This window comes from Phodopus roborovskii, unplaced genomic scaffold (genome assembly GCF_943737965.1).
Source record: "Phodopus roborovskii unplaced genomic scaffold, PHOROB, whole genome shotgun sequence".
Lineage (NCBI taxonomy): Eukaryota > Metazoa > Chordata > Mammalia > Rodentia > Cricetidae > Phodopus > Phodopus roborovskii.
Window position 1 is genome coordinate 4,185,958 of NW_026126636.1, and position 23,163 is coordinate 4,209,120.

The 23,163-nt window shown below is 52.6% G+C and overlaps 1 protein-coding gene across 1 annotated transcript; it reads left to right on the top strand.

Moving 5' to 3' along the window:
- The first annotated feature begins 16,134 nt into the window (after positions 1 to 16,134).
- Fxyd3 (FXYD domain containing ion transport regulator 3) lies at positions 16,135 to 22,399 on the top strand. The gene is made up of 8 exons (XM_051207676.1): positions 16,135 to 16,260; positions 19,589 to 19,642; positions 20,849 to 20,881; positions 20,968 to 20,991; positions 21,747 to 21,821; positions 21,906 to 21,942; positions 22,210 to 22,283; positions 22,380 to 22,399. Exons 2-8 carry the CDS (start codon positions 19,603 to 19,605, stop codon positions 22,397 to 22,399), a joined length of 303 nt encoding a protein of 100 aa, XP_051063633.1. The 5' UTR covers positions 16,135 to 16,260; positions 19,589 to 19,602.
- Positions 22,400 to 23,163: the final 764 nt, after the last annotated feature.

The window sequence follows — 23,163 nt, forward strand, 5'->3', positions numbered from 1 at the left end:
TCTGTCTAGGTGTTTGTGCGTGAGTGCAGTGGCTGCAGAGGCCAGAGCTGGGCACTGGATCCCTTGGAGTTGCAGGCAGTCATGAGCCACTTAACGTGAGTGTTGGGAACCCAACGCTGGTTCTTTGCCAAAGCGATACATGCTTTTAACCACGGAGCGGTCTTTCCAGCAACTTGTTTTTCTTTTGAGTCTCTCTGTGTAGCACGTGCTGGCCTGGCATGTGCCACTGCAATTTTGGGGTGGTGGTGTTAGGATGGGGTCCAAGACCTTGTGTATAACCAGGCAAGCAAGTGCTTTACCACTGAGCTATGTCCACAGCCAAAGGCTTTCTTGACAAAGCCCCCCCCCCACCTCATTTCCACACTCCTCAGTTCACATCCTGCCTGACAGATACAAGTAAAGCCAGTCCGGGGCATGGCATCCATCTAAAGAGGCAGGGTCACACCCCAAAGGTTCTAGCGGAGTGTGGTGATTTGCATGAAATGTCCCTGGTATTTGGGTGCCCAAATGAATGTTTGGTCCCCAATTGATAACAGTGTTTGGGTAGGGTTAGGAGGTGTGGCATTGCTGGAGGAAGTATGTTATTGGGGGCAGGCTTTGAGGTTTCAAAAACGATGCCCAGTTTCCAGTATGTGGCTTCTGCTTCCTCTTTGCAGTTTGAGATGTGAGCTCTCAGCTGCTTCTCAAGCCACAATTCTGTTCCCGCCCCTGTGGTCATGCCCTTCCCACCATTGTGGGCCCAATCCTTTAGAGCCCTGAGCCCCAAATTAGCCCTTTCTTCTATAAACAAGGCAATTTCTATCACAGCATAGAAAAGAAACTAAGACAGGGAGTCTCAGGCCTGGTCCCGGGAGTCTGGCAAGCACAGACTCACCCACTGCATATGATTGGTGGCTTTATGATGTCCACCTCAGTGCCTTGAGGAGGGTGACGCAGGCTGATGCTGGCTTCCTAGTCTCCTGGGGCTAGTGTCATTACATATTTGTCATGCTATATGAGACCTATGCCTGTGTCCAGTGTCGCCTGGGTAGGGACCCAGGAGGTGCCCTGAGCTCCCACACCACCTGTCTCTGTCACATGCAGCTGCTTGTGTTTCCCTGTTTCCCAAGCCAGTCGCTCTCCCAGCCTAGTCCCCTGAGCATCACAAAGGGGAGGGTGTGCATCTTTGCCTGCTTTATGTGGGATGCAGCTACCCAGGCTTGCAACTGAGCTGACAGGTGCACTAGTCCACATGGAGACCTGTCTCTGTGACCTCTGTGTTTCTCCCTCTTTGGGGGCGCTGTGCTGGTAGAAAGTCTGTGCATGGTAGAGAGGGACCACACCTAGTAGGTCCAGATGGGAAGCCTCTGTATGACTCCAGGCAGAGGCTAGCAAGGGGTACTTGCCCTGCCCAGGATTTCGCCACGCCCGCTGCCTCCTCCCACCTGTTAGTCCACGCCCACTGCCTCCACCCACCTGCCTGTCAGTCTGCTCATTGGGATGGCTCCCCTCATGAACGCTGTGGGGATTTCAGGCCAGGCTCTGTTCAGGTACTCCAACTGTGCCATTACGGTCCGCCTCCGTGGCTCTGTATTGCTTCCCACCCTACTGGCTCCTCCTGAAGACACAATCTCCCAGAACACACTTGGCAGCCCCTCAATTTCTGCTCGGCAAGAGAAAGAGTCCTGAGGAAACCCAAACATCAGTTCGTAGTGCAGCTCTGATTGGCTCCTTCTTGAACCTGTCCTGTGGCTTGGGAACGGGATTCTCCAATTGGTGTCTTCCTGACCCAGGCCAACCCCTGGGGAGATGGCCTGGCAGAGGCTGGGAAGAGGTTAGTGGTGGCAATAGGTACTGGCCAGTGCTCAAAGGACAAATGTCCACTTCCCGTGTCCTTGCCTTGCTGCCAGGCCATTTTTGTCAAGAGCATTAAGCAGTTTCAACAGTCATTGTGACCATGATTTTAGTTCCAAAGATTAAAGCTTTGTGCATGTAAGACAAGACCTCTACTACTGAGCCACACCCTATCCCCACACTGGGGGATTCTAGGCAAGGGCTCTACCACTAAGCCACACCTCCAGCCCCTCACTGGGGGATTCTAGGCAGGGGCTCTACCACTGAGCCACACCCCAGCCCCTCACTGGGGGATTCTAGGCAGGGGCTCTACTACTGAGCCACACCCTATCCCCTCACTGGGAGATTCTAGGCAGGGGCTCTACCACTGAGCCACACCCCAGCCCCTCACTGGGGGATTCTAGGCAGCTGCTCTACCGCTCAGCCATATTCCCAGCAGGCACTTTCTACCAAGCTACATCCCTAACTCTTTTTGTGATTTCTATTTTGAGACTAAACTTGCTAAGTTGTCCCTGCCCGGTGTGAACCCATGCTCTATCTTCAACCTCCAGTGTAGCTGAGGTTGCATGTCCACATTGCCGGAACCAGCTCTGTTTTTTGTTGTTGTTTGGTTGGTGTTTGCCTCTGCGGCATTGAGGAAAGTCCAGATCCCAATGCTAAGCTGCCCGGGTGAGAACCCAGCAACACCACTCTCTGGGTGCCCTGGAAAAATTACTTAGCACCTCTGTGCCTGTTTTCCTTTAAAATAAAAACGTGGAGAGCGAGGCCCTCACACCCACCTGTGCAGTTGTGAGAGTTGACCGATGAAGGCTGTGGGTAACAGCGTGTCAAACAAGGTCTCGCTGTCCGTGTGAATGACACCCTCAGATGAAGAGGAGACACCAACACACATGTAACAGAATCCCAGATGCCCCCCACTGTCACCAGGAGAAGGGGGACAGGGAACACGCCATGGCCCACAGCTTGATCATGCCACATGTGATGTAGCTGCCAGCCACCGTAACTCTTTAAACAGTGGAAGCCTGGGGTGTCCGTGAAGGCCTGTTAGCCTAGCACTCACTTGGAAGGCTGAGGCAGGAGGCTTATTCAGTCCAGTCTGGGCTGCATAGCCAAACCTTATCTCAAGGAAACAAACAAAACCTCACAGTGGAGTAGCTTCAGGGAGCCCGTGGTTTCTCAGCCCTTGGGCTGCCCTGGCTGCTGGGGGCCGGTGGTCCCAGAGCAGGGTGGCACACACTGGGAGACCTGCCCATGTGGCTGAGCTGGAACTGGGAGCCAAACAAGCAGACTGCAGAACCTACGATCTAAGGAGGGCAGCTCACACTGAGTCAGGACAAAAGCGGTTTGGGACTTTGGCCTGAGGCTCTTAACTGTTTCCAACATGGCACAGAGAGCTGCAGCGGCTGGCAGTGAGGGCTGGCCAGGACAGAGGCCTGGAGGTGGCCCTGCTGAGAGACCCTGTGATCTCCCAGCTGCTGGCAGGACACTGGACATGTGGAGTCTTCCAGGGACAGGCCCCACGCGAAGCAGCGGCAGAGTTCCTGTTTGTTTCTTTTCCCTTAGTTGTGATTATAGGGTCACATTAACTTTTGTAGCTGAGGACAGAATCCAGCCCTCCTGCGTGTGAGGCAAGGAGCTACTGCTGAGCCACATCCTATCCCTGAAGAGCTGACAAATAACTTCAGGCCCTTTTCAGTGCCCCTGGCACAAGAACCCTATGGCCATCGTCGCCAGCATCCACATCACAACCATCACCACATCCTCCGTCCCTACCACCACCATCATCACCACAACCATCATCACTGACATCGCTAGCATCATAATCACCACTACCACCATTATAAGGATTCGGGCATTACGCTGGCCTCCCCTGACACCTGGCAGAATGCACTCAGACAGTACCCTGGTCAGCCCAGGGCTCCATGACTAAGTAGTCTGCATGCAGGTGCAAAGACACCTTTAAAAGACAGACCCCGCCCACTTAGCGCCCCCCCCCCCCCGCTGTTCCCCCGGGGCAGACTTTTCCTGTCTCTCTCTTCTCTTCTGTCCTCTGTCTCTCTCTTTACATCTTTTCTCTTTCCTTTCCCACTGCTTCCCTTTCTAATAAAACTTCTCACTTAAGCTCTGTCGGCCTGGCTTGTCTGTCCCCAACCTCGGTCCCCCTCACCTGCGAAGGAATTCGCCAAGGGTCACCGCACTTTATTCACATCAACCATCACCTCCAATACTCCCACCGTCATTATCACCATCACCATGGCCACCGCATCTCCATAGCAGTCCCTCTGCTGCCCTCCGCCCTTTCCATCATTCTCTGCTCCTGTGGTACTCTTCTGGTAGGAAATGCCTCCAGCCAAGCCATGCTCACAGAGTCATGTCGTCCAAGCTGTCTTCCTCTACACCAGTCTGCTCTTGGCACAGCCCCTGTCCGCTCTGAGAATCATGCCAGCTCCTGTGCACACATCACCTTTTGACAGCTGCCTGGCACTTACCAGGGGCCGTCAGTGTGACCGGTGTTTTGTTTGTTTCTGTTTTTGTTTCTTTTTTGGTTTTTCCAGACAGGGTTTCTCTGTGGTTTTAGAGACTGTCCTGGAACTAGCTCTTGTAGACCAGGCTGGTCTCGAACTCACAGAGATCCGCCTGCCTCTGCCTCACGAGTGCTGGGATTAAAAGCTTGCTCCACCACTGCCCTGCTTTGTGACTTGCGTTTTTGTGCTCAGTGGCACTGTCTGAGTGGCTCAGTCCGGCATGGCTGCCGCGTGTAAGAAAGTGCTTAGGCCCAGAGACCTTCTGGCAGAGTATGTGAGCCACTGGGCTGTTATGGGCATTCTACCTCTACTCACAGAGGGCATTAAAAGCCCCCTACTCATGGCTCTCCCCTCGGTTTTCTCCTCTTCCCCTGGGACCACCTGGGAATGCTTTGCTCAAACTAAACCTGGACTTAAATCGGCCTCATGGCCAGAGAGACTTAATATCGGGTTATAGAAACCTTCCAGGCGCGACCTCTCCCCCAACTTCACTGCTACTTCTGGTGAAGCCCAGGACACCACAGTGTCCTCCTCTTGCAAAAAACCAGTATTTCTTGATGCAGCCTTCAAAGAATGTGAACGCCCTGGTAATCCTCTCTGAGACCTGGGACTTCTGTCCAGGACCCACAGGGCTGGATGTTTCCTTCCCCTGGGGGCCCCTGCCCACAACGGTTCCTTTGTTGCCTGATGAAAACCCCACAGCTCCACCCCTCCCACTCCACCCCCTTCCAGGAAGGGAACCAGCTTCCAGAATTAGTCATGCTGTCTGTATCCCACACAACAGCCCCATTGAAGCCAAAAGGGCAGTCCCGCAGGGGACTGGCTATTATTATCCCAGTTGCCACAAGGGGAAACTGAGGACCAGAGTGAGAGCTGTGCCCAGCTGAGGGCACATGAGGAGAAATGGCAGCCCTAGAGTTGGATCCCAGGTGCCTGGCTGTGAGTTCGGTCCCTCCACCTACGTGGGCCTACTTTGCTCTCTCCAGTGGTCCCTGTCTTTAGGAAGGTGGGGGCCTGAATCATGCTGGGGTCCGGGGCACTAACTCACAAGTGTGGTTCTCACTCAGCTGCCCGGGAAATATTTCTGAGCTGTGTTCAGGCACCTGTGAGTTCTGTTTGGGGCAGGTGGCAGCTTGTGAGACAGTCAAGCTCCTTCCTCCTTTCCAGTACCCAGACACTAAACTGTGTGCAGGGAAGTGATGTCAGGCAGAAAGTGGACTTTGAGGGGCTGGGGGGGAGAGGGCTCAGTGGTTAAGAACACTGGCTGTTCTTAATAGCTTGTCCGGGAGGACCCAGGTTCAATTCCCAGCACCCACATGGTGGCTCACAACTCCAGTTCCAGAGGATCTGACGCCCTCTTCTGGTTTTTACCTGGCACTGTACACACACAGTACACAGTCATATATGCAAGCAAAATACCCATACTCAAAAAAATTAAAACAGTGATAGCAACAAAACAACATAAATCTCCACAAAAAGAAAAAGCTAGACACGGTGCTGTTATGGTCTAGGAATCTCAGTTGGGTTTGTTTTCTCTGACAAGGGGGAGGGGGCTCATGCACTCCAGTCTGACAGCTGGGAAACCAGCATAGGACCAACCAAACCCCCTGAACGTGGGAGTTAGTTAGGAGGACTGGGCGTCTGTGGGGCCTCTGACAGTGGATCAGTATCTATCCCTAGTGTACAAATGGACTTTGGGAGCCCATTCCACACAGAGGGTTACTCTCTCAGCTTAGACACACGGGGGACGGCCTAGGCCCTGCTCCAAATGATGTGACATGACAGACTTTGACGACTCCCCATGGAAGGCCTCACCCTCCCTGGGGAGCAGAAAGGGGATGGGATGGGGGTTGGGAAGGAGACAGGGGGAAGGGGGGAGTGAGGGAACTGGGATTGGCATGTAAAATGAGCTTGTTGCAACTTTAAATAAAAAAAAAAAAATTGTATTAAAAAAAAATGAAAAGGCTCAAAAGATCTGAAGCATTACAGCCAGCAGCAGAGAAACTGTGAACAGTGCAGACAGCAGCAGACAGACTCACCAGCTGAAGAAAGGCTTTTATTAGGGTGAGGAAGCATGGTCACAGCAGGCAGCAGACAGACTCACCAGCTGAAGAAAGGCTTTTATTAGGGTGAGGAAGCATGGTCACAGCAGGCTCACAGAGAAAAAGCACGCTGGCACGCATGCACACTCGATCAGGAATGTACATGTGCACGCACACGCACGTGCACAGTCTCTCCTTGAGGCCTGGGGCTTCCTAAATCTGAAGTTTAGGGTTAGTGGGATAAGAGAAAGGCTGGCTGACTGACTGGCTCACAGCTGCTCAAACTGTCCTGATTCTGGCCTTGACCTTGGTGAGCCAGCCCATCACTTGGGGACCCTATTGGTAGGAGAAAAGGACCCCACCACACTTTGTTTTAGCTGCCAGCATTTGTCCTGGGTCAGGAGAAGGGGGGAGAAGTCAGCCATCTTGGAAGTTTACCATCTTCATAGCACATGAGCAAGGGGGCTCAAGATCATGATGAGGAAAACCTCAGAGCCAGCTGACCCAAGCTAGTGGGAGCTCACAGACTCTGGACTGACAGCTGGGGAACCTGCATGGGACCGAACTAGGCCCTCTGCATGTGGGTAACAGTTATGTGGCCTGATCTGTTGGGGGGGGCGGGTGGCCTGACAGTGGGACCAGGACTTATCCTGGGTGCAAGAATTGGCTTTTTGGAGCCCATTCCCTATGGCGGGATATCTTACTCAACCTTGACCCAGGAGGGAGGGGCTTGGCCCTGCCTCATTTTGCTATGCCAGACTTCGTGGACTCCCCAAGGGTTGCCCCTCTCCCTGTCTGTCTGTCCCCCAGGGAGACTGTGTACTTCCTGCCCCCTCAGACAAGAGTGTCCCTGGAGCTCACCGGGCAGCCAGTCCCACAGAATCTGTGAGTTCAAAATACAAAGTTAAGTGACTAAGGAAGACAGCCAGCCAATGCTGACCTGTGAGCTCCACACATGCTCTCTCTCTCTCTCTCTCTCTCTCTCTCTCTCTCTCTCTCTCTCTCTCTCTCACACACACACACACACACACACACACACACACACACTGTGACTTTAAATTGAGTGGCCTCATTGGGAAGGTGGCACCGGAGAGGAGCCCAGGAGAATGAAGATGAGGGAGCGACTGAATGAATGCACCCTCACCTAGGAAAGTTGCTTGTTGGGTGTGCAAAGGCCCTGGGACCTGGGTGGCTGGTGTGTGGCCTGTGGGGCGTGGGAGGAGCAGCAGAGAGGCTTGATGTATAGCACAGAGTTGGTGAGATAGTGGAAATCGTAAGTCCGGGGGTGATAAGGAGTCAGATGGGGAGACTTACACATGGTGACATGGAAGTCTTAGCTTTTAGCTGGAACGAGATGCCTCTGGGCAGGGCCGTGGGAGCTGACTCAGCGATACAGGCTTCCTCTGGCTGCAGCTGATAGAACACAGAGACTGCAGACAGGGACAGGGGACCAGGCAGAGGTTGGTGGGTAAGAAGCTGGGTCTCGGTGAGGACAGTGGAGTAGGAGGCAGAGCCTGCTTCTGGGACATCCTCCTGTGAAGATGCGCTTCTCTGATTCTGTCTGTCTTTGGAGGTGGGGGGGACTCAATGGGACTCTGTTGTCCTTTGTTCTCCCCCTGCACATACATGCAAGACCTGGGTCTGACCCTTAGTGGTTTGACTTGGCCCTAAGTCACACGTCACTAAGCCAGTCACAGCTAGCCCAAGAGCCACAGGCACTGGGACAATCCCTTGAAAATGCCAAGATAGTCAGCCACAAAGGGGTGTGCCTGGCCCAGGCATGCTCAGAGCCCAGGGTTGGCCTTGAGATCAGGGCAAGGAGGGTCAGAGTGACTGAGGATGCTGAGATGGGGGTCAGGCTGCCAGCAGGCCACACGAGTGCCAGCCAACCCCAAGACTGTACACTCACAGACCCCACAGCCTCAGGCTCTGACCACATACACAAGGGGTTAAGTCAGGACGGGGCAGTGGTAGCCAGGGGTCACTGGCTGGAAACTGATCCCTGAGCAAAGGCTATGAGGCAGGAGGACAAAAGCTTTTAGCTAGGGGGAGAATCGATAGTAAGGTATTTAATATGCAGAAATATACTTAACATAGAGATCACACATAAATATGATTTCTTACCCTCAACTAAACTCTGTAACTTTTTTGTTGTTGTTTTTCAAAAGCAGGGTTTCTCTGTGTAGCTTTGGAGCCTGTCCTGGAACTCGCTCTTGTAGACCAGGCTGACCTCGAACTCACAGAGATCCCCCTGCCTCTGCCTCCTGAGTACTGGGACTATAAGGCTTGTGCCACCATTGCCTGGCTAACTAACTTTTAGATTATTCTTCTTTTTAAAAATGTAGTCACAGAGAGGGAAAGAGGGAGGGAGGGAGGGGAACTGGGATGATATGTAAAATAAAAGTAAAAAAATAAATGAATAAAAAAATAACTTTAAAAAGATGTACTCACATTTCGTGTGTGTGTGTGTGCATGTGTGTGTGTCCTGTGGAGGTCAGAGGACAACTTTCAGTAGTCACGTCTCACTTTCCACCATGTGTGGCCAGGGTTCAATGCTGGTTTCCAGGTTTGGCGGCAAGCGCCTTTCCCCAGGGAGCCATCTCACTGGCCCAGGTTTACTCAAACATCTTCATTCTTTCCACACAGCGTGTTGATCTTGTCATTAATACTGTTTGGTGTTAAGGATAGGCATCCTCCCCCTCCCCCTCCACTGGTGAGGACCCTGACTGCCCTATTCAGCAGAAAACAGCTGTCTGGGCAACAGCTGCAGTCCCTTTCAGCCTATCCAACAAAAACTCATTAAAACAGCCAGGCCACACCCGGTTCAGAGAGCCCCCTCCCCCCACCCCGTGTAACATAAGCAAGGACAATCCCCCAAAACTAAAGCAACTTGTTTTTATAAAGTCTTGGCCCCACCCCCTTTTGGAAACAGGCTCTCTCTGTGTAGCCAAGGCTACCCTGAAGACCCATTCCCCAACCCATTCCCCTTCGCCTCCCGAGTGCTGGGATTAAAGGTGTGTACCACTATACCTGCCCTCATTTCCTACAGTCTTGCCTTCCTGTGGGCCCTGGGTAACGGTTGGCCCTGAGGAGGGCTCTTATTAGTCACATGGAGTTCTAGTTTTCTTTTTGTTCTTTTTTTCTTTTTTGTTTTTGCTGGGAGGGTGTTTCAAGACAGGGTTTCTGATAGCCCTGGCTGTCCTGGAACTCTGAAGATCCACCCGCCTCTGCTTCTGGAGCCCTGGGATTAAAGGGGTGCACCACCATCGCCCAGCTAAGTGGGGTTCTTTAATTCTTTTCTCTGCCTACACCCAGCAATGGCCGACCGAAGGCCTAAAAAGAGAAATTTCTGGTTCTCTTCTTCCCCTCAACAAAGCCTTTGCTGTAGTCCAGTTACCCCTCTGTCTGTCTGTCAGGAAGATCTTTTATATATTTGTGGGGGTATGCCACGATGTATATGTAGAAGCCAGAGGACAACTTTCGGGAATCTCTTCTCATCTTTTACCATGTTGGTGGGGAAGCTTGCTATCAACTGAGGGCATCAGGCTTGGCAGCGAGAACCTCAACTCACAGAGCCATCTTGTCCGACCGACCTGCTTGATTTTTTTTTTTTTTTTTTTTTTTTTTTAAGACAGGGTTTGATATGTAGCACAGGCTGGCCTTGAACTCCCAATCTTCCTGTCCCAGCCTTCCCGTTGCTGGGATAACAGGCCTCTACAGGTCATGTCCAGCCCCAGGCATTTTTGTCAGTTAACCTGCCAAAGCCTTTGGGGGTGGGGAGGAAGGATATCATTTGCCTCTTTCTCTTCACTTGGATAGGTGAGCTCCAGTGACATCCTGTGGGGGTCTTGACTACACAGACATTGCTGAAGATGATGCGTCTGTCTGGGGTCAGGAGCCAGCCTGGAGCTAGAAAGATCCTCAGTGAAAACCAAGGACAGATGGAACTTGGTCACCCTGGGAAGACAAAACTCACTCTAACTATTGCTGCCAGGTGATGCTTGGGTCCAGTTAGGCCAGACTTCCCGGGAGAAGCAGGAAATACAGCTGGTTGTATTGAAATGGCCTGGTCTTGCTCCATTTTCTGCCGCCCTAACATTATACCTGGAGCCAGGTCATTTAGAATTAACTGGTCTGTGTTCGGCTCACGGTTCTGGAGGCTGGGAGGTTCAAAGCGCATGGTGCTAGCCTCTGGTGACGGATTTCTGGTCTCATCATCCCATGGCAGAGAGTGGAAGAGCAAGTGAGGGTAACAAGAAGCAAGTGGCTTGCTTTTAGAATAGCCCACGCCCATGAATCTAAGGCCCCGCCTCTCAACATCCTTCCTCTGAGAATCAAATTCCCAACAGACCAACGGTAGGCACAGCAGCAACTGTTACTTTTTTTGGTAACACTGTGTGAAAGTAAAGGAAACTTACAGTAGTTGGATTCAGACCAGGAGCCTCCAGGTTGCTGGGGTCAAGGGTGAAGGAACCAGCTGGGCACTTAGAGGGGAAGAGATCTGCAGCGGAGGGAATTGCTGTTGGGAAAACGCTGGGCCCGAGCTCCACCCCTGGAGCATTCTGGGATTAGTAGCAACTACAATGGGGTGATTGACTGCTGGGCTGGGCTGAGTCTCTCCTCAGTTTGGTTCCCTCAGCTGGAGAGTTCACGTCGAAAGCCCTAGAGCCACATTCAACCACAAGACAAATTTGTTTGGTCAGCAACCTGTTAAGCATCAGCAGGTGTGGTGGTTGCACACCTGTGGTCCCAGGAGAGGCAAGAGGAGCCTGGGTTACACTGAAAGCCCTGTCTCAAAAACAAAACACAAATTAAAACCAAGAAAGTTAAAAGTCGACTTCTTGGGAAATCGGGAGAGGTCATCATAAAAAAAAAATAATAATAATAAATACACTTTTAAGGGGCTGGAGAGGTGGCTGTTCTTCCAGAGGGCCCAGGTTCAGTTCCCAGCACCCACATGGTGGCTCACAGCCATCTGTAACTCCAGCTCCAGGGGTCTAAGACCTCTTCTGACTTCTGTGGGCACCACACACACGACTCATATACACACATTCAGGCAAAACATCTATACACAAAATACATGTTAAAAATACACTTCTAGAGGGTGGAGATGGCTCACTCACACAGCATGAGGACCTGCGCTCTCTTTACTTGGACTCAAAAATAAAAGAATTTTAAAACAACTCAGGTGGGAGTGTTGTATTAGGGTCTTATTGCTGTGAAGAGACAACGTTTTATTGGGGCTGGCTTACAGTTTAGAGGTTCAGTCCATTATGATCATGGTGGGGAGCAGGGTGGCATGCAGGCAGACACGGTGCTGGACAGGAGGCTGAGGATTCAACATCTGGATCAGCAGGCAGCGGGAAGTGAACTGGCTTGAGCATCTGAGCCCTCAAAGCTCCCCCCCCCCACCCCAGTGACATACTTCTTTCAAAAAGGCCACTCCTCCTGATAGTGCCACTGCCTATGAGCCTATGGGGGCCGTTTTTATCCAAACCACCATAGGAAAGAGGTTAAGCAACAAGCGTCAGGTCAGGCAGGCAGGCCGTTGATCTCCGCAGCTGCCGAGGAAGGTGTTAGAGAAGAGGGATCGAGAAAGCCATCTCTTTGGCAACGGAGACCTGCAAGGGAGAAGAGGTGTGGGAGCTTCAGAGAAAGAGTGAAAAAATCCAGTGTGCCAGGGAAAGAATGCATGCTTGGGATTTTTGGCAGGTACATGAACAAAAAAGACAGCCAGGAAAGGAAAAAGCATGCTCTGGGAAGGGTGGAGGGACTCAGAAAAAACTGTTAGGCTACAGTGTTACAAGATGAAAACTTTTCAAGCATCTACATAGGGGAGGGGCTTCAGGGAAGGATAAGTACATTATTGCATTAAGGGGATAATAATTCCTCCCATCTCCCTAGCATGGCTTTAGTGGATCGCCTTTTTGAGGGATGATCTGGCTGGATGATAGACAGGCCCAGCTGGGTTAACTGAAGCCTAGAACCCGAGAATGGAATCCCCACTGAGGAACTGACAGGGTCAGAGGGACCTGTGGACATGTCTGTGGGGGCTGTTTAAAGATGCTGGAGAGCTCTGCCCACTGCGGGCAACACCATTCCCTGGGCAGGTGACCCTTGTTTGTATAGGAAGGCTAGCTAAGCATGAGACCTGTGAACAAGCCAAGCAAGCAGTGTTCTTCCATGGTCTCTGCTTTATCTTCCCGCCTTCACCTCCCAACATTGGACTGCATGCTGAAATAACCAGTCTCCTTCCCTAAGTCAATTTTGGTCAGAGTGACATCAACAAAAGCAAGCTAGACTACGGTATGTCATGTTCTAATCTTTGGAGCAGATCAGAATGTCTCATCTTCACCCAAGGCCAGAGGTAGATTCCATGCCTTTGACCAGGAGGACACAGCTTTTCATTGACAGGCTTGGACAGAGCCCTCTGACCCATCCTCCACGCCTCCCAAGGCTGCTTCCATAACACCCATGGCGTTGGCTCTGCGTTCATTGCATTCCTGACAATGCTGGGTTACTCAGGGACCACATAGAGGGCTGATTTTTCATATTAAGTAAGAACACCCACAGTGCTGAGAAAACACAGCCCATCCCAGGTTCCACAGGCCACTCTGGGCCAATGATCCACAAAAAGCAACACGAGGGCGCCGGCCAGGTGACTTAGAGGCTAAGAACTCTTACCGCTCTGCAGAGGAGCAGAGTTCTGCTCCCATCACCCACGGTGGGCTGTTCAGAAAGGCCTGAAACTTCAGTTCCAGGGAACCCAGTGTCCTCTTCTGGCCTCTGAGGGCACCACAGGTGCACACACACACACACACACACACACACCACACCACACACAGACACACATGCCACAATACACCCCACACATACACCCTACACATGCCACCTACAACAACACACACCACACACAGACACATACAACCCCTACACAGAGACACACATACCACACCACACACACACACACAAATAAAAACGAAATAAATCAATAGGAAGGAAGGACACTGCCAATAACTTTACCATCTATATTAATATATGCTTATAAAAGATATTGCATATACAATCATCCCTATGCACCTGCCAGCTCTGTGTGAGAGGAGAGTTTATCCACTTTGGGGGAGTCCTATGGTGGTGGTAGTGGGGGGGGCTGTCTGACCTTTTGACCTTGCAACACAACATCTCTATAAATGTGTTGTAAAATCACTCTGGGGGTGATTTTAAATCTACAGCAGACATGGATAAATTCTGGACAAATACTACAGCATTGTAAATAAGGGATTTGAACAGATAAGCATTTGGCATCATAAGGGTATCCTGGCAATATGTGTAGACAGACACTGAATAATGTATGTTTTTTAGTTTATTATTTAATTTTACTTAATATTGTTAGCAACTGTGACAGGATCTTGCAACACATCCTGGATTAACCTAGGACTTGCTGTGTAGACCAGGCTGGTCTCAAACTCAAATTCTTCTGAACTCAGCCTTCCAGATGTTAGGATTACAGGCATGTACCAGACTGCCCTACCCTTAACAGTCTCAATCAAGCTTATAACACACTTAGTTTATGTTTAATTGTGCCTCTTTGTGTGGGTATGTGCATGTGTGTGCAGTACTCTCAGAGGCCTGGGGCATCGGTTCACCATGGGTTTTGAGCCGTGGGTTTCAGGAACAGAATTCAGGTCCTCTTCAAGCGCACTCTTAACTGCTGAGCCATCTCTCCAGCCCCCTCAATTAAGCTTTTTAAAAAGATAGTATATTTTCAGGATGTAAAATTCCAAAGTATAAAGTGGAAGTCCAATTCCTCCTCCACCTTCTCCCAGGTCCACCCCCATACCCATGGGCATGACTCTCCAGAGATATTCCATCCCTATGTAGGTACGCGCACGCGCGCGCACACACACACACACACTCACTCACACTCACTTTGGTCCCTTTGCAAGGTGCCTGGAGATCCACTTACATCTGACCACTGGGCATCACTCATCTTAGTCAAGACAATCATTCTCACCGTGCTGGATGGTCTCATAGTCTCCTGCCTCACAATTTACTCACGATTCTCACCTGGTCCCTCTAGCATCTGGCCTTGCACCCAGGAAGGACACACACACACACACACACACACACACACACACACACACACACACACACACACCCGCCCCGCTCTCTGATGCTTGTAGTTCCTAATAGTGTCCAGCAGAGAGAGACACCATCCTACTCTTGGGACCACCAAGGGTTTTGGTTGTTTTCCAGAGGGACTGTCAAGTTCCTGGCTTGGGGAAGGGTGTTAAAATGCAGCTAGGTACAAAGATCCCCTAAAGGCATCTGGGATCTTCTGTCTGCACTCCATTCCTGGTCAGACCTCTTCCAGGCCTCTCCTCTGTTTTTATTTCTGCATCTGCCTCCTACCCTCAGGGAGAGATCTCCTCCTTTACAGGAGGCAGAAAACCTTGCAGTAGCTAGGGCATGGAGCTCAAGAGTTGCCCTAGGGAACACAGGCTAAGTTAGCTACATCGAGGAGAGAGGCCGGGATAGGAAGGGGTAGGTGTCTGGGGGTCTTTTCCCTTGCCGCCGAGACCTTTGACCCTAAGTCCCCTTTAACTTTCCTCTGCATTCCCACAAGGGCAGCCTAGCCTGATGCCTCTGGGGCTCCGCCCCACCACCCCCATGGTGTGTTGGGGGTCGTCTGGAGTCCATCTGGTAGCCGAATAGAAGCCACCCCTTTCCTGGTGCTGCCCCTCCCGGTGACCCCAATCCTCTGCCAGCCACTCAATGGTGCCTTGTTCTCTATCCAGCCCCCAGACAACAGTCCTTCTGTGCAAGAAGGCAGAATTGGGGGGGGAGGGGAGCCCCCAACAGGGACCATGTGGGGGCTTGTATAGACCCTAGGCGGAAGAGTGTGGAAGGAGGAGGGGGCCAGGACAGGGAGGAGGGCAGGGTGGGGGTTTGCTGTGTACAGGGGGGCTTATCTGCAGTGGAGGAAGGCAGTTTTAGCATCCACACCAACACCCACTCTGGAGCAGCCTCCCGTCAGCTCTGGATTCCTGGGAGAAACATGGCTCTGGAGCTACAGCCTGGTGCCCCCAAGCCAGTTCTGTTCCCAGTCTTCTAGGGCCTGGTCTGTGAGCCCCACAGCCACACCCCCCCACATCTGCCCACTGTGCAAGTGTGTCCTTCACATGGCGACTCTGGTCATGCCAGGGTTCTATTAACCCCTCAGCCTTGCCAACAAAGAATCCAGGAGAGACAGAGGGCTTTAATGCCTACAAATGCCAGCAATCCCACCCCCAAACAAAACCACAGCACACCTTTAGTCCCAGCACTTGGGAGGCAGAGACAGGTAGACCCCGATGATACCAAGGCCAGCCTGGTCTACAATGTGATGTGAGTTCCAGGCAAGCCAGGGCTACATAGTAAGACCCTGTCACAGACAAACTAACAAAGAAAAAGTCCCCCTGCAAGCCTAAATCAGAAAGGGGTCACACAGATGTTCCACCTTAACCTCCCTCCAAAAAGATAAGGATTGTCATTAAGGAGCTGGGAAGTGTCCCCATTCCGGGTCTCCTTTAGAGTTCAGGGGATTGAACAAAGCATATCCCCTGCTCTAAGATGCCCATCTCCAGCCCACCCTGCCCCCTTTCATCTCATCCGGGGCTACCATATCCAGAGAATGGGGAGAACTGTCTCTTTAAGGGAGGAATGGGGTGGGGGCGTCCCTGGCCTCAGGGAGACCTGACTTGTGCCTGCCTGCCCAGGTTTGCTCAGGGCGTGGCAGTTGTGGATAAAGGCTGCCCAGGCTTGGCAGTCCGCATTCTGCTTTCTCCCGGAACCACCTCTCAGCCTGTTGAGCTACTCAGGTGAGCGGCCCAGGGGCCCCTTCCTCCCAGGGGCCTCTGTCCCCCAACCCCCGCTCTCCTCTGACTGTTCCTGCTACACAGAAACGGGTGTTAAACACCCCAACGGTCTTCCAGCTTCAAGATTTCTTTTCTGGGGACAGGAGACTACCCTCTTCTGCCTCAGCGGTCTGTCTGTCCCTCATGGCTTGACTCTGTGGGACTGGACTAGACTACTAGGGTAACCCACCTGCTGGTCACAGTGGGAATCAGGGGAGACTTGGGGGGGGGGTCTGAGTGGATGAGAAGTCCGAGTTTGCCAGTGGTCTCTGAACCGGGTGGGGGGTCAGGGTGGACAGGAAGTGATTACACCATGTTATCACGATTGGGGGTTTCTCGGTGGGTGAGGTGTGGAGCGGTGTCTAGGGGTAACTGGGTAGACAAGGGGTAATTTAAATGTGTTGAGGGATGGAGCAGGTGGGGGCTGTGCCTGGATGAACAGGTATTGGGGCACACGATGATGAGAGGTGCTCTGCTCTAGGGAGGCTGTGAAGTAGGACTTGGTTAGGAGATGGCAAGGGTGTGTGCTGCATGCCCCTGCAGATGTGGCCATCCTCCTCCATCTTGGAGGAGGAGAAAGTACAGGAGGCAGTGGGGGGTAGCAACTGTCCTCTGACAGGAAGTAGATGAGGGTGGGTAGTGTCCCAGGCGAAGCTTGCTCTCTGTATGGTTCACTCAGAAGCGGGCAGGCTCTCCTCAGAGTACAGCGCTGGCAGGGCAGGATAGTGAGGGTAGAAGCTGCTAGCAGCTCCCGGCTCCCCGCAGCCCTGCAAACGCCCCGGTGGAGACAGCTGCATCAGGGGCTACAGAGGAAATTCCTGTCTTTCCCCACCCCTGCCCAGGCTCTCCAATTCTGGGTGGTTTCCAGGGTCTTGGAGAGGTCTGTAGGGAGAGGGGAGCCCAGTAGCCGAGATGACAGCATACGACGTTTCGGTGAATTCAGAAGTGAGGGCTGTGACAGCGATGTGGAGTAATGACAGTGCCGGCTTCACCGAGCTGTGGAGATGATAAATATGAGGGAGTCAGGTGGAACTGGGAAAAAGTGCCTGCATGGGCTAGGCACTCAGGAGCAGCCAGCTGCACAGCCAGCTGTTTTACACGCACCGCGGGCAGCCTCAGACGGCAGACACCCGTAGCTGGTACCCCACCACCACTCCAGCTCTTCATAGTGCTGGGGCTCTAGACATCTGAGACATAGTCCCCAAATCTACTGCAAAAAATATGTGCTCAGTCTAAAATGAGGGGTGTGTGTGTGTGTGTGTGTGTGTGTGTGTGTGTGTGTGTGTGTGAGATGAGTATTAAAGTCAGGGCCTGGAGAGCAGACTAAGCAAGCCTCCACTGATGGGCGCTCTCCGAGACCCTCACTGGGGGATTCTAGGCAGGGGCTCCGCCACTGAGCCACATCCCAGCCCCTCACTGGGGGATTCTAGGCAGGGGCTCTACCACTGAGCCACGCCCCCAGCGTCTCACTGGGTGATTTCTAAGTAGGGGCTCAACCACTGAGCCACGCCTCAGCCCCTCACTGGGGGATTCTAGGCAGGGGCTCCGCCACTGAGCCACACCCCAGCCCCTCACTGGGGGATTCTAGGCAGGGGCTCCGCCACTGAGCCACACCCCAGCCCCTCACTGGGGGATTCTAGGCAGGGGCTCCGCCACTGAGCCACACCCCAGCCCCTCACTGGGGGATTCTAGGCAGGGGCTCCGCCACTGAGCCACACCCCAGCCCCTCACTGGGGGATTCTAGGCAGGGCTCTACCACTGAGCCACACCCCAGCCCCTCACTGGGGGATTCTAGGCAGGGGCTCCGCCACTGAGCTGCATCTGCCGTCCTCTTTTTACTTTTTATTGTGTGACACCTCACTACATTGTTCAGACTGGCCTTATACTCTGTATTGGCTGTGAATTATCATCTCTTCCGCCTCAGCTTCCCGGTCAGTTTGCATGACAGGCCTGGACCGAATTCAATGACTAGAGAAGCTGAAAGGTTTCCCAGGCCTCTGGGGGTGAGCCCAGGGAAATGGAGAAGTCTGTGTGAGCATATGGGACACCCCTGCACCATCAGTGGCTGGCTCTATTCTTTCCAAGTGTGTGTTTTCATGTGGGTAAAAAAGGGTTAGCTCAGAAGGGTGACATTGGGACTGGTAGCGATTGAAAAAGGAACCTACAAGGTCACTGGACAGTGTCCAGCATGTGGGAAATGGGGACTGTGTGTGTGTGTGTGTGTGTGTGTGTGTGTGTGTGTGTACACGAGCTCACGACGGTGAGCAGGGCAAGTAGGGGATACAGAGACAAGTTGCTGATTACAGGCCTTCAGGGTGACAGAAAGGCAGACCATTAGGCCAGGGCTGTATGGAAGGGGCTCTGTGCTGAGTGAGCCTCACTGGGGAACTATGGAGTGTTTGTTGCTGAAAGGAAAGCCTCACAGGGCCAGGGGCTGGGCTAAGGAGCAAGAGCAGAGGCCTAGTCAGGGATGAGGGCCAGGGTAGGGGCCAAAGACTGGACTTGAGCTGGGCCTGGAGAGAAAGCTCAGTGGGGTCTGACCCAAGGTTGGGGCAGAAAGTGAGGGTAAAACTGAAGCCAGGGTCCCCCTCTGCACACGCCCCACCAACTTGGCATCATTTCTGCCATACACCCACCCAGGAGCCCAGGAAGTCAGCTCGGGACCCAGCTAGAAGCCTGCAGCGTGTGGGCAGAGCCGGGCAGGCTCCAAGCTGTCTGTGGGAGCCACGCCCAGTACCCGGGCCTCTTGCCACCTGGCTCCTGACACCCTGCTCCCCAAAACACCCCGAGGCCCTCATGGTTCTAGTTATAAACAGCTAGCGGGGAACGGGGCGTTGTTAAACCCTGCCTTCCGGACCAAGCGATTGTGGGCATGAACTTTCACCTCTCAGAGCCCCAGTGCCCCCATCATACAGATAGGGACCACATGCCGAATGTGAAGGTGTGCACCTCTAACCCCAGCACTTGGAGAGCGGAGGCAGGAGGATGGCAAATTCAAGGCCAGCCTGGACGTAGCAAAAACACCACTCCACCTCTCGTCTCCAAGAAGAACCTAAAGTCACTGTCCCGGGAATGGCAATGGCTGTCCCTTCATGGTTCCTGGGTGCTCACCCAGCCCCCACTTGACTTTGGGGCTCCTTATCTCCCAGTGAGCTGCAGTCACTAGCGGCCTTCCCATGTGTTCCTTGGGCTGTGCCCCTGGTGAGAAACAGGTGGGGTAGGGAAGCAGAGGTTGCAAGGCTGTGCATCCGGGTCTCTGCTAACGCTCTGCTTGTTCTCTGGGCTCCTCTAGACACACGCTGCAACATGCAAGAGGTTGCTCTGAGCCTGTTGCTCCTCCTAGTGGGTGAGTAGCTGGTCACCAAGCTGCCCTTTCCCCTGGGCCTGTCAGCTGGGTGGTGACAAGCTGTGGTGTGTGTGTGTGTGTGTGTGTGTGTGTGTGTGTGCGCGCGCGCGCACGCGCGTGTGTGCGTGTAACTGGAATACCCCGTGCCTCAGTTTCCCCCTCCTCTGAGAACAGCACTTAGTCACAGAGACTTTGTAAGGCTTCAATACATTAATGTTTGAACATCAGTGCAACAGGGCCTGGGTGGAGTGGGCCCCAAGAATTCGTGCCTCAAATATAATTAAGCATTGTTTTTCTCCCGTTAGCAAAACTCAGCCAGCATTTAATCCTTGGTCCTTGCCTTTGTGTGTTTTCCCCTTCTTTCCTCCCTCTGCCTCTTTCGTGTGTGCATGACTGACTGTGTTCACGTGTGTGCAGCTGTGCCTATGTGTGTGTGTCTGTGGGTGTGGCAGCCGGGGGACACTTTTGGGCATCATTTCTGAGGTGCTATCCACGTTTTCTTTCTTTTTTTTTTTTTAATTTTATGTGTGTGGATGTTTTGCCGTTTGCCTGGTGACTGTGGAAGCCAGAAGAGGGTGTCAGATCCCCTTTGGAACTGGAGTTACAGATGTTTGGGAGCCATCATGCGGGTGCTGGGAACTGAACTTGGGTCTTTGCAAGAGCAATCCAAGTTCTTAACCACTGGGCCATCTCTCTCTGGTTCCCCCCCCCCCGCCCCCTTTTTCTGCTTTTTACTTTACCATTCTTTGGGCACACATTGCATTCTATCTGGGATGTAAGAATGGATTGACGTTGCCAACTGTGAGTTATTTCAAAGGGGTCAGCAACCCTGCTAACCGTGGGCTGTGGCTGTGCAGAGCTGCGGGCATTGCTGGTGTGAAGAAAATTGTTCTGGGAACAGAAACCATCTGCCACCTGGAAGAGCAAAGTCTCTCTAGGAGGAGGCATGGCCCAGCCGAGTGTCTGGAAACATTCGCTCAAACAGTGCCAAAACGTACCGGAATAGGATCTGTTTCCGGTGGCAAAATGCTGGCATGACTCACAGGCGCATGCCCAGGTGGGACTAGCCAGTGGCTAAGTCCTCACTTTGGAGGTGAGGCTGTTCCGCTATGGAACATTTTTCCTCAGGCAACAAACCCCCATGGTTCCTGCTGAGGGCTCTTCTACGACCATCATAGTATGACTTGTCCTTACTTGTCCCCACAGGCCTGCCTTCTCTGGATGCCAACGATCCCGAAGGTGAGTCAGAGCCCACCCCTCCATGCCCCTTACCCCAGATCCCTGCTATTGTCTCAGATTCATGTGTGTCCTGTCTCTCTTTGCAGATAAGGATAGCCCTTTCTACTATGGTAAGAGCCGTGTCCCCTCTTTGCTTCTTTCCACATTATTTTGTGCCAAGTGTCTCACACGAGGGTGGCTGACAGTTCACGGAGACCCAGGGACCAGGATAGGAGAGGGTTTGAAATGGGTTGTTGAGCATGCAGATAGATTAAAGGAATCAGCCACGAGGGAGAATTCAAGACAGACACAGGCCTGAGTCCCGTCTGCAAGAGGCATTAGGTTTAGACTAACCACAGAATGCTGGTCATGAAAATCGTACCAGAGAAGGTAGGGAATTCTACCCCATACCTGTCCACTTCCAGCTTCTTCCAGGAGCTGTCACTTGCCCCCCTGGCCTCTCCTCCACCGATCCTCACCCCTGCTTCAGCTATCATCCTCAGATACAGAAGGCAACTTCCAACCTCATGACCTGTGCACCTGCTGGTCCTTCCTGGACCGCTGTCTTCCACGTGTCTTCAGGGCCACCTCTGCCTTCCTGCAGCTCTCCATCCCAATGGGACCTTCTCAGAGAGCCCTTGCTCCACCGCTCTCTCTAAAGACCCACATCTTGACTTTCCGTCCCTCACACTGATCCTTTCCCTTCAGATGGCTTCTCTGTCCCTGAATGGACATGGACTTTCTCGTTTGCTTGGATATAAACTGCAATGTATGCCCCACTGGGCTGGGGTTTTGCTTTTCCCTTTTACTGCTGTCAAGTGAGTGGGGAGCTAAGTGGGGGTGGGGGGATCTGGGCTAGCTTTGACATTTTCTGTTTTCCTCTCAGACTGGTACAACCTCCGAGTCGGCGGGCTCATCTGTGCAGGGATTCTCTGTGCTGTGGGCATCATCGTCCTCTTGAGTGAGTACAGGAGGGACGGGGAATCGGGGGTTAACAGGGAAGGGACTATGTGTTCCTTCCTCTGACCACATCCATCTCCAACAGGTGGAAAGTGCAAATGCAAGTTCAGCCAGAAGCCCAGGTGAGATGGGTTCTGGGCACACCCAAAAAAGGCTAAGCCTTGTGCAAAGAGGACAGGCCTGGGTGCTCTGCCCCGAGGTTTCCTGGGCTTTGCTCCATGCAAATTATCCTAAGGCTTTGGTCCATAGCTTTGTACAAACCTACAGTGGAAAACTAAGAAATGGTCTAGCTAAGAAATGGTCTAGCTAGGCAAGCTGAGAATCCCTTAGCCCCGAGGGAGAGGGCAAATGGGTGATTTATTCGTATGTTATCACTTCTATTTCCCTAGTCACCGTCCAGCGGATGGGCCACCTCTCATCACACCTGGTAAGACACTTAGGATGACTGCAGGTTGTGGATGGGGTAAGGGTCACAAGTGGTAGCTGGGGCCAGAGTGTGCCTGCACTGGGGGGAAGGGGCTGGACAGACCCTTGCGAATTGACTCTATCCCTTTACCAGGCTCTGCTCACAATTGCTGAAGAGGAACCAGTTGAAGAGCACAGAATGCCTTTGAGCCCAGGTCCTGGCTCTGGAAGTGAGCCTGAATTCCAAGACGGCTGTCCTGTCCGTTCTTGACTCTGCCTTCCCCCGGGCCTCATCTTACCTCTCGTGGTAGCAGGCTCTTTGTTCAGTTGTTAACCTAAAATAATTTTACATCGTGCTCAGGTGAGCTAGAGACCGCGTGTGCATTCTGGAGTATGGCAGTGGGCGGCGAGGAAGTGGGCAGGTGTTGGGGTGGGCCTTGATGAGGTGGGCACTTGTGTGTGCAGCAGTCGGTGGCTGAGTCTCGCTTAGACCTTGGTGTCGTGGCTTGATGGTAGGTATGAGACTTCCCTCTCTGACCATGGGCAGCCTCCTGTGTCACTTAAGATGTTCTAGTGGTAAACTAGGGACAATTGTGGGTGTGAAAAAAGAACCCTAATCGCACGCAGTGTGGGTGTTCTGGTTGACATTGAGAATAACTATATAACAGGGTCATCCTACCATGTCCCCATGTTGGAGACACTCAGTTTAGCCCCTGCAGTAACCTTCTCATTCATTGTGAGACCTCACTTTATCATGAGACCTTTCCATATACCACCTGTCCCTGGGAAGCCTTTAATTCCCCCAGAATACACCTAACACTATACAGTGGTTACACGGAGTGAGACCCTCCACTAACCCCAGGTTTGAGGCTGCCAGTACCCTGATGTCAAGGCCTCCGGAATGATGCCATGTAACATTGGGAAAATGCCTAAAACCT

Bases quoted from the DNA above. Each gene is read 5' to 3' on its own strand.
- Fxyd3 (XM_051207676.1), top strand. From the start codon at position 19,603: ATGCAAGAGGTTGCTCTGAGCCTGTTGCTCCTCCTAGTGG. The intron at 20,882-20,967 runs GTGAGTCAGAGC...CTCTCTTTGCAG, and splicing joins GGATGCCAACGATCCCGAAG to ATAAGGATAGCCCTTTCTAC. The intron at 21,943-22,209 runs GTGAGATGGGTT...CTATTTCCCTAG, and splicing joins AAGTTCAGCCAGAAGCCCAG to TCACCGTCCAGCGGATGGGC.